General features: G+C 41.0%; 1 protein-coding gene and 2 non-coding genes across 3 annotated transcripts; all 3 read right to left on the bottom strand.

The window, feature by feature from the left end:
- Positions 1-414: 414 nt before the first annotated feature.
- trnas-aga (transfer RNA serine (anticodon AGA)) lies at positions 415-496 on the bottom strand. The gene has a single exon. It is a non-coding gene; the product is annotated as a tRNA-Ser (tRNA).
- Positions 497-888: 392 nt separating this feature from the next.
- trnal-cag (transfer RNA leucine (anticodon CAG)) lies at positions 889-971 on the bottom strand. Its single transcript has one exon. It is a non-coding gene; the product is annotated as a tRNA-Leu (tRNA).
- Positions 972-1,287: 316 nt separating this feature from the next.
- On the bottom strand, positions 1,288-7,553 carry si:ch211-63p21.8 (kelch-like protein 33). The gene is made up of 4 exons (XM_033997163.3): positions 6,564-7,553; positions 4,647-5,589; positions 3,860-4,030; positions 1,288-2,987 (listed from the first exon to the last, which is right to left on the bottom strand). The coding sequence occupies exons 1-4, from the start codon at positions 7,108-7,110 to the stop codon at positions 2,468-2,470; spliced, it is 2,181 nt and encodes a 726-aa protein (XP_033853054.3). The 5' UTR covers positions 7,111-7,553; the 3' UTR covers positions 1,288-2,467.
- Positions 7,554-16,693: the final 9,140 nt, after the last annotated feature.

A 16,693-nucleotide genomic window follows, 5' to 3' on the forward strand; every position in this document is an offset into this window, starting at 1 on the left:
GTCTGTCCAGAAACTGGCTCGTGGGTTCTGTAGTGGGCGGGTCTAATGTGTGCGCGCTCTTTTTTGCTGGCCTGTTTTTCAATCAGGTCCGATTTGTGTCTATATAAGATACTCTCAGGGGCTCGGTTTAATCATGTTGTTTTACTAATAGTAAGTAACATGTCTGGAAGAGGTGAAGGCGGCAAAGATTTTGGAAAGGGAGTTGACAAGCGTCATCGTGAAGTGTTGCTTGATAACACCCAAGGTATCACGATAACGTTTCAACACAAAGTCTCTTTTCAGAGCCGCCTACAATTTCGTTTAACATTTCCATTTTTTCTCGCTACAGTTTATATAAGTTTATGCTTTTATTTTTTTTAAATTATACTTTACATGTACTTTGAATTTATAATAATAAATAAACAAAAAAAACTGCGTTGTCGGCAGGATTCGAACCTGCGCGGGGAGACCCCAATGGATTTCTAGTCCATCGCCTTAACCACTCGGCCACGACAACGTGCTCTATAAAATGCTGGCTGTTTTTTAACATAACAATATTGTCTTGTGGTGCCACAACCCTGTATTTGCCTCTGCTAAATTTATTCTTTATTAATATTTTATTTGATAGATTAACAGGTGTTAGAGGGCATTGCAGGGTTATAACGCAAGATTCACAATACTGTCTAGTTTACAGTAAGTGCAAATTAATGCTACTAAAATATGAACTAGGATTACAACAAGATTATATATATATATATATATATATATATATATATATATATATATATATATATATATATATAACTTATTGTAATCCTAGTTCATATATATTGTAATTTTATATATACATAAATGACAGACAACGGTTGTAATGAATGAAACAATGGAAGTGTTAAAAAAAAAATGTTTTGTCAGAAGTGGGATTCGAACCCACGCCTCCAGAGGAGACTGCGACCTGAACGCAGCGCCTTAGACCGCTCGGCCATCCTGACTTACATAGAGATAGTCCATGAAATAACTTTTGAATGTATAGGATACCGGTATTGTACATATCACACGGCAAAGCGCTTTGCGAGGGGCTGTGTGTTCCTGTCCTTCCCTTCCCTCTCAATCACTACATGAATGACGAGCAACAGCTGAGCCCCTAAAATGGCAGACGTGTTCAAAAGTGAATTACATGGGTGGTTATAAAACACGGAACCGGTCAAGAATTTCTTACAATAACCTTATTTAAATAACACGATCCTTTCTCTGTAAACGTAAATAAACTCTTTATGAGGTTTATCATAAACAAGGTCTGTGGGTGTTTTATATACAGTATTTATTTAGGGCAAAATCACGGGACAGGAAAGCACGAGTCATTATAAAATATTATTATTATTTGTTTATTTAGCAGACGCCTTTATCCAAGGCGACTTACAGAGACTAGGGCGTGTGAACTATGCATCAGCTGCAGAGCCACTTACAAATACGTCTCACCCGAAAGACGGAGCACAAGGAGGTTAAATGACTTGCTCAGGGTCACACAATGAGTCAGTGGCTGACTCACATATCACATAACAAGTTATAACATTATAAAATATAATATTACAGAATATCATAATACATATGAGCAATTATGAAGGTACAATAAAATCAAATTCAGGTAAGAGCAAAATAAAGAATTCAGTAAATTATAAGCAAGAGCGAGTTTGACTAAGAGCAGTTAAAACTTTCGCTCTGGAAGCGGGAGAGCAGAGGGAGGGTACAGCTAATCTGCCAGTGGTGGAGGAGCTGAGGGGGCGAGATGGGGTGTAGGGAGAAAAGTCTGGAGATAGGAGGGAGCAGAAAGGTCAAGACTATGTGTGAAAATGTTTGATCACTTTGTGTTTTAATTAGGCATCTACAACAACTTCTAAAAAGTCTCCTGCACGTTACCATGTGTGGATATGTGTTCCTTTTCTCTTATTATTTTAGATTAATTGCATGTGTGGTCTATTAAAGTCATCAATTAAATCAGACAATGACTAATTTGCCTCTTGGTTTTCAGTTACTGTGGCTTTGTTTCATGTGCATAACAAGCAGATATGTGAGTTTAAATCTTCCACAGGGGTATTTATAAACTGCCACACATTTGTATTTGTGGCAAACACTGCTGCCAAGCACTGTAATGCAAAGTCCAGCCAGCCCTCGCATTGTGGAAGCTCTCAGAGAATGCATGTTATAAACTCCATAGTTATACCACCTGTAGTTAAAGAAAACCAAACAGCATGTCCTACTGCAACAGACTGAAATCTCAAAATCAAGTGGCGTGCCTATTTTTTTAAATTTAATTTTGTAGCTCTCCCGAACTACCCAAGTGATTTATTGTTCATACTTTAGTACCTCATATTGTGTGTCAGGTATTGGTGATAAAAAACATTTGCCTACTGATTACAACTCAACTTTGATAAGCAACCACTAAAACAAATCGCTCTTCACAAAGGAACATTGGCCTTTGTCTTTGGGATCAGTGGCGCAAATGAGGAGGCAATGCGAGCACGCAGGCTCTGATGTCGGTGGTGGGACCAGGCATTCTCCCCACTGTCTCCCAGTTATCCCAGCGCGGGTCGTAGCGATGAGCCAAGCCGGTCTCGGTGTAATCCTCCTGGCTGAACCCTCCCAGTACGTAGAGCTTCTCCTCCAGCACCCCGGAGGCCGCGTTGACGTGGGGTTTGGGAAGCCTCGCGAGCAGAGTCCAGGAATCCCTGCTGGGGTCATACACCTCGCACACAAACTGATCGCTGTAGAACCGGGCCTGGTTGCGCACTCCCCCTGCCACGTACATCTTGTCTCGGATGGCCTCCATCACGTGCTCTGCTCTGTCGTGGTTCATATCGGCCAGGTAGATAGTGCCCTTTTCTGGGTGGTAGTGAAACATGGACACCAGGCAATGGTAATTGCAGTTGAATCCGCCCGAGACATAGATTTCTCCGTTCCACGACACAGCCCCGTGACCACTGAGGGCTTGATCCAAGGGCTGGGCATACCTGGGGCACAGGAAACAAGACCGTAATGACCTGCATTGTATTGGAAGATTATTCTAGGTAATGCTTTAGGCTACAGCACTGGCTGTCTGGTTAGGGTTACCATATGACTCCATATGTACACAAGGACAGTTTGGGACAGTTCAGGCTTTTCAACTTGCATTGTAATGCATTCTGGTAAGCGTAGTCCTGCTGTGAAAGGTACCTGAGACTGGGATATTTCAGGCTTTTTAACTTACACCCCAGTCCATTCTGGTATGTTTCAACTGTCTCAGGTACCTTTCACAGCAGAAGTACACTTACCAGAATGCATTGGGATGTGAGTTGAAAAGCCTGAACTGTCCTACTGAAAATGGAGTCATATGATAACCCTATGTGTGGTCAGATATTCGGAGATCAGATTGATTAGTCAGAGAGGAAAAAAGGTTGTTATCTAATGGGATATCGTGAAAAGATCCACCAAAGGCAACTTTTTTAAATAAAAAGAATATAGCAATTTGAAAATTATAAAACAAGCAAGGAATTGCTGGCTTATATTTACCTGTTCCTAGTTAGTTCATTGCCATTAAAAAAAAACTTATAGCGTTATAATACCCTCAGATTATGACACACTGAATAACCTGGCGCTATGAACCTCCAGTTGAGATACAGACCACCCAAGTGACCGCATCTCTCGGGTCAGATCCGCCAACTGACATTAAAACCCACAGACCTGTGACAGTCATTGTACAACCTGCAAAATCAAACTGACATGTGAGATCACTGTGGTGGATGTAAAAAAAGTGAAGTTGGTCATTATCAACATCTGATTATATGTACACTCCATTCATTGATGGGTTCTTAGAAAATCTTAGCTATCATAAAAAGCCTCTTACCGCCAGGAGTTTGTGGTGGGGTTGTAACACTCCACACTGCCCAGGTTGTGTTCTGTGTCGATATCTCCTCCCAGTATGTAGATGTGCTGGTTTTGAATCACAGCAGAGCAGTAATTGCGAGGTTCCTTCATGTCTGGAAGCTGTTTCCAGCTATCCTGACTGGGATCGTAACTTCAAAGAGGAAACCAGAAGTTACACAGTTAGGGTTACCAGACATCCTGGGAAAACTAGGATTGGCCCTGTTTTCAACCTTAATTTGTCATCCCACTTAACATTGTTAAATTGTCCTGGTTTTGCTATATTGTATTCACATTTTTTTAAAGTTCAAAACTTATTTAATTTATTATACACTAAAACTTGGTTCCTAGGTGAGAGTTTGCATATACTTTCCTTCTCAGAAACTTGGCTTGGTATTTTGTTGAAATTACCTACCAGATGGTTTTAGCTGCACACACAGCTCTTCCTCCCTCCTGGAGGTTTCTGGCAACATTCACCCATCTTACTGGATTGCCAGCAGCGAGGGAGGTATGATTGCCTTTGATATTTTTAACATCAAGACAGCAAAATATTTTTATTTTATTTGTGTTTTCTCTGTACACCTATAAAACACATATCTAGGCTTGGCAGTTGACAGCCCTGTGTAATATTTCAATTTGGCACACTTGAATATTGGATGCACGCAAGTTCAAGTTAAGTATTTGTGCCGCTCGTCCTCACAATACATATGTGTTGGATACAGCACAGCATGCTGCTTTTGTTTTTATGCAGCAGTTTTTTTTCAACTCACCGAAAAGCAGTTTTCAGAGTATCACACTTTCCGTAAAAGTCGCTCCCACCAAACACATACAGGTTGTTATCTAAAACCACAGTAGCGTGCCTGAAGCGGCCGGGCCCTGGCATGGTGGACAGGTGACACCACTCAATGTGTGTCCTCAGCCCCGTGCTTCTGCTGAAACTGTTGCTAAACCAGAGGTCCCTGCTGGGCTTCCTCGAGGCAAAATCTGGGGCTTTCTGATCCCCTGCCACCAGGACCAGAGCCAGGCTTGGCTTCCGTACGCGACAGTGCTGCTCCATACTGCCAGAGGTCCAACCAAACTCCTGGAGTGCCGCTGCGTACAGGTCATTGCACCCTTCCTGCTTGAGAGAGATATTCACCTCCCGCACCTCTTTAAACTGCCTGAAAGTCATGAGTGGGAACCGAACCAGTTTCATGAGTTCTTCCGCGTGGGCCAACCGCTCTAATTGGTCTGCGCGAATCCATCCCACCACCACCCGGAAGACCTCCAGCTCGTTGGAGGCGCAGAGGGAGTCCTCGGCCAGGTAGCGGGACAACTGGTCAAGGGAGAGGTCTTGAAACTTGGGAGTGGAACCGACTTCTTGGAAGTTTCGTAAGACGTAATCGTCGGCAAATTCCTTCAGCTCCCCTAGGCTGTAGGCTTCAGCGAAAGCTGCTACGTCCAGGCAGGACTGGGGGTCGGTTTCACCGTGGAGGAAATCCATGCAAAGGGAGATGGCCCCATGGGATTGGATCTGCATGGAGGCCAGGGTGAGCTCAAAGGCATTGTCCCAGCCGAGCTGCAGGGTCCCGGAGTAGATGAAGGAGAGCAGGGCAGACAGCTCCTCAGGAGAGAGGGAGAACATTGGGATGGTGTCCTCACTGGCTTCCTTCATTCCGCTTGTAAACATTCCTCGGAAGAAGTCACTGCCGGCTGCCAGAATGGCTCTGTGCACTGCAAGAAGAAGCAGTTGTGAAGAAGTAAGACACTAGACATTGGCAGGTATACATAAAGGCTGATAGAAGGCTCTGTAAACATGAAGTAAAATACAAATTAGTCAGCAATTGCTGGGGGATTCTGGAGGGAGAGTCACAGCCAGCAGGGACTGTTTCTCCTCATTGCACTACAGTGGATCTAGTGGCTAGGTGCCTAGTGAGCTCAGGGAGACACCTGCAAGGCTGGCCTCCAGCTGTCCTCCAGAGTTCCTAGGTGTAAAAGAGGAAGCTGGCTCAGTCATGGGATCGGAGGACGCCCACTGAACCTTCAGTTCTCCTGAAAATGATTGGACATTCTAAATTGGGGCAGAAATATTGGGGGTTAAATAATTGGGCACCCTAAATTTAAAAAAAAATAGTAAAATGTTGCAGTAGTGGTTAGTGGAGACGTAGCTGCAAAATTGCTGTAGTTCAGACACAGCAGGACAACCCCCTATCTACTGTAAATGGTTTATTCTGAGAGTCTACCTGCATTGTCTTGATTATTGTCATACATGCACAAATTAGGATGCATAATAATGTATCATATCAGTATAATGTATCATTCACAGCTTCTGAGATATTGTGGGAGGTTAGATCAAATGGGCCACAAAAACAGTTCATTTTTGATAGCCAACATGCAGTTTTTGTTAAGAGATTTGTACTCACTCTTTTTATTCTTCCACCCTTGCTACAGAACTAGTTTGGAACCTGTCCCACATTGGGAACATTGTATAATTAATAAAGAAACATAATCATAATCATAATAATCTCTTTTTCATTTCTGATTTATCAAATTCTGTATTAAAAACAGTCTAATACAGAAGTTGATAAAAAAAATGTGGTTTTATTGTAAAATCTGAAAAGATAAAAAGCTGGTTTGTATAAATAGAACAATTAAATGAGTCTACAGAAAATCATAATACTCAAAGCAATCATAACTGCAGTCGTTACCATAAAAATACACGCCATCCACCTCCAGCTTCACATCACAGATGAGCTGCTCTTCCCACATTGCTCTGATACACTGCAGGTTCGCCCGTCTGATTTTCTCTGGTAAACTTCTCCATTCCTCAGTCTTGTTACCTGACGACTGCTCGAAGTCTTGGCATAACTTTAAAACCTTTTCCGCTCCCAGGACCCCAGCAGCCTGCTTGACTTCAGATAGATTCTCCCTGCTCAGCTCAACTTCCCCGGAGTAAGCAAACTTCAAAACGGTCTCCAGCCCTGCCTCTCCAACCCTACCGTCCAAACAGAGATCCTGTTTCCTGCCTTGGCGTAGCTCCCCCATAACCAGAGAGCTGACAGCAGCCAGAACCACTGAGTGAACCCTCCAACTCCCCCCGTTCAGTCCGATGAGCAGGTCGGCCAGAAGGCTGTCTTCTTTCAGCTTGGTCACAGCGTGAAAGAACTGGGAAGGGTAGTCCTGGTTCTCATAGTGCTTGAGGGCTTGTGGTGTTGCCCCCACAGAGTGTTGAGAGGAGGGAAGCCTGGATGCCATGCCACCACTCCAATGCTTGTAACCCCTGCTCCTGTGCCTTTCCAATTGACACTCCCAAGCAAAACAAACAGGCTCTTGGTAATATGTTATTGCGACAGTCTTTCAGTAAACTACTACGATTTGACTTTTGACTTGTTTGGTTTTGGTGTTTGGCGTCACCTTTCAGGCCATTCAGTGCTGCTTTGAAATTCCGATCAGCTGAAAACGAGGTGTAGCAGCAATACTCAAACTATGGCACAGACAGCAAAGAGATAGAGGTTTAATCACCTGGCTTGTTATTGGTAGCTGCCATTGATGGAAGGTTGACATGAAAGTGGGAGTTGCCACATTAGACCAATGGCAGCTTGCCCTTGGTTGCAAAGCTATTCCTGTCAATCAAATGATCCTATTTGCAGGTGTATTTAGAGTTTTCCAGCTGGAAGCATTTGTTCCCCGTACAGTATAGCAGATGCTCTGAAATACACAATATGAATATATATTCAAGTATCTGTGACACACACAGTGATACACAGCTTATAATTCACACCTGTTTGAGGTCACTTAGAGTTTTAGCCTGCTCACTTCTAGTGGTAAAATACACATGATATATTTCCAAACTTTTTTTCATTGAAGACATTTGAAAGAAACCATGCAGCCCTATGCAGTGTATGTTCAATCATTTACAGGAAGCAAACTAAACTGTATGTGAGGTGCCTAAATGCAGTGTAACAGGTAGTGCATCAATAAGGCAGTTTTGCTGTATTTATTTTAAGCGATAGAAAAGTCACCCCATAAAAGATGAGAACCCCCTTTTAAGGGTTAGAATTCATAACCTTGGGGGTCTCTGTGTTGCTTCTGTATTCTGTGGGATCAGCTGCACCAGGTGTGGCGCTGTGTAGAACGCTCCCACTCAACTAGCTCAACCGATGGTTTGTAATGCACCCGGTGTATAAACTTGAAATGAACTTTGTGTAAAGTTTGCACTGCTAAATGATATACCGCTATCCCAGAAGCTTTAGAAAATGACAGGTTTTATCATTTAGTAATTATCTAGCAGTGCTTGTTTTATATCATGTCGAAAAGAAAGCACCCTGTGGTGGAGTGTCCCGCCCCTATGTATTTATTTATTATTATTTGTATTTGTTTGCGGCGCGGATAAAAGCGCCGCGTCTTTTGTTTTTGTTTTTTATATTTATATTTAAAAACCTCGTGAGGATGCGTGGCTGATCAGCTACTGATTATTTAACTAGCTGACAGTCATGCATTCTTACCAAGCGCGTGCAGACTCTGGCCGAGGGGTAATAAGATAATTAACAGTTAGTTAACCCCTCGGCCAGAGTATAAGAACCTGCAGCTGTCCGTACTGCAGGGTGGAGTGTACAGAGGAGAGTACGGGGAGCGGAGAGAGAGAGAGCATGAGGAGAAGTAACGGCATTTAAAAAAACGACTGCTAAACAGTATTTGTTTATTCGTTTTGCCCTTGTGCCTTTTTGTTTTGTGTTTTGTTGTTTGTTTAAATCTTTTGTTTTGTTTATTCAATAAAAACGCTGAGTGCAGTAGCATTCAGCTTCACCCGCCCATCCACTGTTTTGGTTTCAGTTACTTCCTGGTCTGTGACGTCACCACACCTCACCACTGCGAGCCATCCTGCTACACACCCACATGCATCCGACTTTGGTTTTAGGAAACAAAATCAATAAGCCAAATGCAGAGACTGGCTGCGAAAGCTATGCAATGGGGCCTGGTGATTTTGGTTCGCTTGATATGTCACACAGCTTAACTGAGCAATCAAACAAAGACTTGAGAGCAGAAAAAGAACCAGAAGTGACACTATAGAAAAACATTCACAGCCCACGACGTCAATACCTGTAGTTTGGAATGACAAACAGTGGGAGGAATGGAAAGAAAGAAATTTTTGGCAATGAAAGAAAACTGGGATGCAGTCTGCATATCTAATAAGCAAATAAAGGTTGTCTTTCAGCTTTGTTTCACTTCAAGTTATGAACAGTGCAACGATGACCTCAGTACACCGATCAGAGCATTGTAGCGCAAACATTATGGGACACATCACCCATGAAATAAAAATGATCTCAACATTAAAAAGCACAGTCTTGTATCAGTATTACAGCTGATGAAATCATCATCTATGGTTTATACTACTGAATTGTTTACCTTAGATTATTATTATTATTATTATTATTATTATTATTATTATTATTATTATTATTATTATTATTATTATTATTAATAATAATAATAATAATAATAATTAGTCATTTAGCAGATGCTTTTATCCAAAGTGACTTACAGAGACTAGGAGGTGAACTATGCATCACAACTGCTGCTGCTTAAAGTGCACTAGAGCAGACATTTTGAAAAGAGCTTTGAAACAGATTATAAAGTTATAAGTGTAAAAATTTTGTCAGAATGCTAACAATGAAAATAAAAATGACAGGTTCATTATTTAAACAGTTGTAGCAACAGATAGGGATGGTAACATTATAGTTTTTGGAACCCTGCTATTTAATCTTTACAGCTGTAACGGGTTACAACCACATTTTGAGTACATGTACCCCACACTTCTATTGAATTCAAAACTGCTTAAAATAGAAAATATAGACCGCTTCACTATGCAAAACAGAGCATTCGATTTTTAAATTTACTCAAAATCCTTCAAAAAGGTTTTCAAAAGCAGGCCTGAAGTATTAATCTAAAATATTGGCAGAAGACATTCCTGTATTTAAATACTTTGAAAAGTTCTTCTCTAAATGTGTAGTTTGAAAGAGCTTACCTTCTGTGAAGAGATGGCTTTAGGAGTTAGGTCACCCCCCTTCTTTCCTATTAAAATCTGTGCAGCTTTAGTTACTGCCATCTGATACAGTCATCACACCAGCTCGCTAAAAATAAACTAGCCAGAAGTACAAAGTCTGATAGGCTATGATCTGAGCATTAAACATGGAGAACCTGAGCCTCAGTAGAGATCATTTTCACAGGGGTTTTGAGACAGACTCGGTCCTAATACATCCTTCTAGGGTAGGAACGTCATTAGCAGTGTGATGAAATACAGGCCGATGTTCTTTAGTGCTAGTAGAGTGGGAAGACAAATGCCAATCGCTAGAGTTGTACACATCGGAGTAACACAGACGTGGTATCAGCGCAATGAACAAGATCTGTGTTTGTATTTAATGTCACAGGGTAGGGTAGTGTCATCATGTGACAATATCAGGAGGTCAAAGATCACGTAGTCTTGTTCTGAGCTGTTTTTGGACCTTATGAGTAAATGGCTCGAGTCAGAAGTGTTTCAGTTGGATAATAAAGATTTTCGGATTAAGTCTCAGATTTTTTTCCACCAAAAAGATCTGATCTATATCTTACAGTTTTTGTATGTTTTTTTTTTTTTTTTTTAACATTCTGTGAAACTGTCAACCCAAGGTGCAGAATTCTGATTACCTAAAAAATCATGCAAGTTATTAGGGTTGCGGTCTGGCTAGTTTTTCACCGGCTTGCCGGTTGCTGGTTGAAAAGATTTAATATGCATATTTTTTCCATTTGGGACAGTTAAGTACAGAGATCATACTAGGATGCAGAATACCTACCCAATTTAAAAAGTGGTGGGGTACCAAAAAAAAAATAGCGTTCCACGTCCCCACGTGTTGCTACAACTTTTTAAATAACTCACCTGTCATTTCTCTTTTCATTGTTAACATCCTGACAACTTTTTACACTTCTAATTTTAAAGTCTGTTTCAAAGATCTTTTCAAAATGTCTGCTCTAGTGCACTGATCGTGTCAGGATTATTGCCCACATTGGCAAACAGGTAACACAGCGATAACAAGCCATGATGTGTGTGGCAGGTCAGAAGAAAAGCCTTGCATGTAAATAGGGCAGCAGTGTGGAGTAGTGGTTAGGGCTCTGGATTCTTGACTGGAGAGTTGTGGGTTCAATCCCAGGTGGGGCACACTGCTGCTGTACCCTTGAGCAAGGTACTTTACCTAGATTGCGCCAGTAAAAACCCAACTGTATAAATGGGTAATTGTATGTAAAAATAATGTGATATCTTGTAACAATTGTAAGTCGCCCTGGATAAGGGTGTCTGCTAATAAATAAATATAGTGTATTTATTTATGATTTAAAAGTAATGGTTAGGGTTATTATTGTATGTATTGTTTGGGTTATGAAGTACAGGTGATTTAATGTATGATATTGTTGGGTTTAAATATGGTCTTGCAGAGGGCGCCGTTAGCAGCTCCTCGCTGCCAGACAGCTTGTGAGAATGTGTGGTCGGCAGTTAGCGATTACTGATGGACTGTTGGCCATGCAAATCAAAAACTCTTGTGTAGAATATGACCATCTCCGGATTGTTTAATTTATTACTAATCTGGAGATGGTCACATGTATAAAAACCAGCAGCCTTCACTGGTCAGGGTGGGTGTTCAGGAAGGAGCAATGGGAGTGAGAGAGAGAGAGAGAGGAGAAATTAAAACAAAAGTAAAAAGAAAGACAATTGCTACGTGTGCTGGAAACACCAGCATGGTACTTGTTTCTAGGATCAGTGGAGACGACTGCACAGCCTTTAATTGTTCTTCCTGCAGTGATTTAGAGGACAGATCTCGAACCCCATTGCACTACAGTGGACATTTTGAAAAAAGCTTTGAAACAGACTTTAAAGTTAGAAGTGTAAAAAGTCAGGATGCTAAAAATGAAACGAGAAATGACAGGTATGTTTACGTTATTTAAACAGTTGTAGCAACACGTGTAACAATATTTTTCGGAACCTCATTACTTTTAAATATCATATGTAATTAATATTTCTTCAATGCATGAAACACTCAGTCTGCAGCTTATCTGGAGTGCTGGAGAAAGGTGTGACTGTACTACATTTTTCTCTTCATGGCTGTTGATTCTCAGAATATGTATGATATGAGGAAAGCAACAATTAAAGCAATAAACACTGACACAAAACTGCATTCCAGCACGACTGCAAAGAATAAACTTTCAAATAAAACCAGAAGATTTATGCCACCCTTCAACTTGTTTTCAAGATTTGGTTAAGATTGTACAGGCATTTCAGAGATCTAGTCAATGCCACAGGTGGTGCCACCATACGATACTGATGTTATCTTGTGCGTTACAAGACGTGAGTTTCTTTGTGTTATTTCAGGCATGACATGACACACATGTTATGGTTCAATGGTTTGTTCCTCACCTGTAGACTTGATATACCGGTTTGTTCAAATTCATCTACTGAAAAGTACAGCAGTGTGCAAATGTATTAGAGCACCTCAATATTTGTCATTTATATCCTTTATATACCAGCCTGCATGAAAAGCTCTGGGTTTGAGAATTTCAATTATCGCTCAGTAACCAGTGATATAGAAACAATAGGCACTTGTGTGTGAAAATGTTCGACCACTTTGTGCTTTAATCCGGCATCTTCAACAACTTCTAAAAAGTCTCCTGCATTTTACCATTTGTGGCTCTGTGTTCCTTTTCTCTTACGATTTTTAATTCATTGCAAGTGTGGCCTGTTGAAGTCATCACATACATTAAACAATTACTAATTAGCTTATTTTGACAATTTTCCAAGATTTTCAGTTACAATGGTTTGATTTCATATGCACAACAAATCAAAACTACAGAAACAATGGGGTGTTTTAATAGAATTCCACACTGCTGTACGTGGGAGTAAATATTCAAAAGCAATACGGCTGAACTTCAAAGTTACAAACACCTTGGGAATGTAGGTTGTTCGTAAGTCTGAAAATGAGTCTTCAATGGTTTTAATAAATGAGCACACCTGCTATCTACACCCTCAATCTGGAGAATAATACAAGGATACAGCAGAGTCATGCAATACTCATATTGTTATAGTGCTAACATCTTTAAAGCAGTACTATGAATGGGAAAAAGCCAGATTTGAGTTACCATTGAAATTATAACTGTAGCAAAAACAGAAATTTATATATCCAGGAAAACCTGGGTTAACGTAATGCTTGTTTTTATTTTATTTTAAACAAAATGCATTCATGCAGCTTGCTCAGTTATTCATCCTCCTTTGGTATGAAATTTGTGCTTTAAAAAAAAGTCTGAGTAAAACTGCTTGTACTTGCTTTGAAATCTACCTCACCTTTGTCTGGAAAAAATTGTTGGTCCAGTAATCTTGCCTTCTCCATGACCAGCACACTGCTTATAGGAGTGCCTATCTGGTTGCATTGCACGCATGGGTGAGTGATTGCATTCTTCCAGTTGAAAGTGGGGTGTTTGGTAGAGCAGTCAGTTGGGACGATTGATGTTCATAACTCTACTGGTTCTACTGTACGTGAGACTTGAACACCGAAAATTCGAGGGACCTAACTTTAAATTTTGTGCTTAGCAAAAAAAGATTAATGTTTACCCAAACCAACATGGAAAGAGCAAAGTGAAAAATGTATGCAACATCCTTCACGATATGACTGAATAAGGACTTCCTGGTAAAGTGGTTGTTGTGTTTAGACACAAGGATCTCAGTGTCATGTAACAGCTAACCAGTTTGGGAGTAAAGACTGCCCCCTTCACACACATCATGTTTAGTCAATGGTAAAACATATCAATTGACTTCTCACTTTTCAGTCAATTAATTCATATCCCTCAACCTGCCCCAAAAGCCACCTTTTTTCCAATGACCTCGTGTGTGTCAGGAAACTTGTTTATTAAAACACACAAGACAACAGTACATCATTATACACTACAAGAGGCTTGGTGGTCCAGTGGTTAAAGATAGGGGTTTGTTACCAGGAGGTTCCAGGTTCAATCCCAGCCACTAATTCACTGTTTGTGACCCTGAGCAAGTCACTTCACCTCCTTGTGCTCCGTCCTTCGGATGAGACATAAAACCGAGGTCCTATTGGAAGTGACTCTACAGCAGTTGTGGTGATAACTTATATGTTACATATATTAAAAGCAATAAATGTTGTACTTCTATGCCTCTTATTTTTCTTCATTTGTTTTTATGTAAATACTTACATATTCGTATATAGATTATATGCGAATTGGTTATAAAATTGCTCCAATTTTATAGTATTTATATAAAGATTTTATGTGTTAGTATATGTAACATACAGTACTCTCCATACATATTTTTAATAATCTGAATATATGTTTTTTAAAATCTAAGTGTGTTTTTTTGTTGTTTTTTTATCTAAATATATGCCCTTTATTTGATAAAAGTTTTATATAAATTAGTACATATTTCCATATATTACCCATGTATACATTTCTGACGGTTTCACTTTATGTTTTTTCATGAAAATGTGGACATTTAATAAAATATTTATATACATTTCGATTAATGAAACGGTAACAATTCAAAATACAATAAGTGTTCAGCTCAGCACTCGATAATGAAGAATCCAGACATTTCTGCCACATATATAGAGATATACACATATACACAGGAACTGTATTATGGCCTTCCGTGGCTTCCTGTTTAACTGGGGTATAAAAATGAGGTAACACGCATATGAAACCCATTGCCTGATTTATGAAGGTCAACAACCATTTGTCTCTTTTCATTTGTGAGTTCTTTGCCTTTCCCCATGGTGATGGATGACAAATGGATTTCATATTCGTGTTATCTCATTTTTATACCCCAGTGAACAAGGTTACAATACAATTCCTTAAGACTGAGATGAACTTAAAGAAGTAGAATGTTAATGCACATTTAATTTTATTTATAAGAATCTTTAGGGGTGCCAATAATTCTGACACCTATCTTTTTGAATGTATTACTTGTTAATAAAAAATGTTTTCTCTGAGCAATTGTATTAGAGTAAAAGAATATGGTTTTCCCATATATTTGAGCAAAAAATATAGCTCATTACCTGTGTTGTTTATCTTATACAGCCTTTTTTGCTCATCTTTATCAAGGGTGCCAAGATTTCCATTACACGAGAGTAGATGTTAAAACTTCATGCTGATTTGAACTCGGCTCTCGTCAAGATAAGCACCAACTAAGACATAGCTTTACAGTAAACTAATGTGATCCATATGTGTCTCCATCCATTTACGTTTCCTTCCATATGATGATGTAGATATCCTTCTGTCTAGTGTTAATGGCTGAAGTGTAATGCTGGCTCCAGGGATCAGCTTATTTTGCCTCCCTGGCGCATCAGCACACACAACGGCTGCGATGCTGGCTCCAGGGATCAACCACAGTGCGGCCTCCCCAGCGCATCAGCATGACAACCGTCTGGATTGAGTTAAGTAGGGTACATCTCTTCAAGTGGGCACCTTCCATCCTCAGTGTTTCGTCGACTAGCTCACGACACCTCGAGAGGGCTCGACAGTGATTCTGGTGTCCCAGCATCACCTCCCTCCGTCCCCCACTCAACTCAGACCAGCTTACTTACCTGTACATCAGCGTTTCTTTCTTTCTATTGTGCTTGAGATCCCCAGCCAGAATCTTTCCGTCTCAACCACAGCCAGTTGCTGCTCCTCTCTGCTGCTTCAGATAAGTTCTTCACTGTGCGACGCAACTCTTGGCCACTGAATCCGACGTCTCTGAGAAACCGGGTTGTAGAGTGTGCCACAAATCCTCGACAACCCACTTCCACTGGGTAAACCCGGACTCTCCATCCTCGCTGTTCCGCTTCAGTGGCTAGTTGATCATACCGCAGTTTCTTTCTCTCATACACCTCATCTACAGCATCCTCCCATGGCACTATTAACTCTATCAGGTGAACAAGGCGTGCTGATCCAGACCACAAGACAATATCTGATCGAGGGTTAGTGGTGGCAATCTCAGGTGGAAAAATAAGCCGTTGACCAACATCTGCCAGCATTTTCCAGTCTCTAGCAGCTTCCAGTTGTCCTGGGCGAGGATTGGTTTTAACACCTTTTCTTGGTGGTTGCTCTCCTGGACGGAGGAATGTTGTCTTTTGTGTGTAATGTTTTGATGGAACAGGTGGCAACTTATTGGTCATGTTATGCTTGTCTTCCAATGCTAAGGCCAAACATCGCAGCACTTGGTCATGGCTCCAAGTAAACCGTCCTTGGTTAAGAGCCACCTTACATCCTGTTAAAATGTGCCTTAATGTTGCAGGTGGTGAACACAAAGGACATGAGGGATCCTCTCCTGCCCAGAGGTTTAGGTTCTGTGGTGATGGGAGAACATCATATGTTGACCTGATGAGGAAACTGATCCTACTCTGTTCCATTGACCATAGGTCTTGCCAGCCAATCTTGCGTTGTTCCACACTCTCCCATCTCATCCATTCTCCCTGCTTGGCCTGGGAAATGGCCTTTATACATCTCATCCTCTCCTCCTGCTTTTGCACCTCGTTGACTACCAGCTTCCTCCTTTGAGCTGGGGCTGCCCTGTGCCATGTAGGAGGAGCTGAACTGAGACCAAGACCCCCTCTTCCATGCTGAACTTGCCCCATGATATCACCAATTCGAAGGGCAGCCTTTGCATCTTCCACAGCTTTCTTTGCCGCCCACTTTTTTCCAGTTTTCAACACAGGTGCTGCCTCCCTTACGCATTTGTCGCGTGACTCTACTAATGTCATTTCCAGTCTGACCTTGGCACACTTAAACTCCTCGGTTAGAGCGGAGACTGGTAGCTGCA

This window comes from Acipenser ruthenus, chromosome 54 (genome assembly GCF_902713425.1).
Source record: "Acipenser ruthenus chromosome 54, fAciRut3.2 maternal haplotype, whole genome shotgun sequence".
In the NCBI taxonomy this organism is placed as follows: Eukaryota; Metazoa; Chordata; class Actinopteri; order Acipenseriformes; family Acipenseridae; genus Acipenser; species Acipenser ruthenus.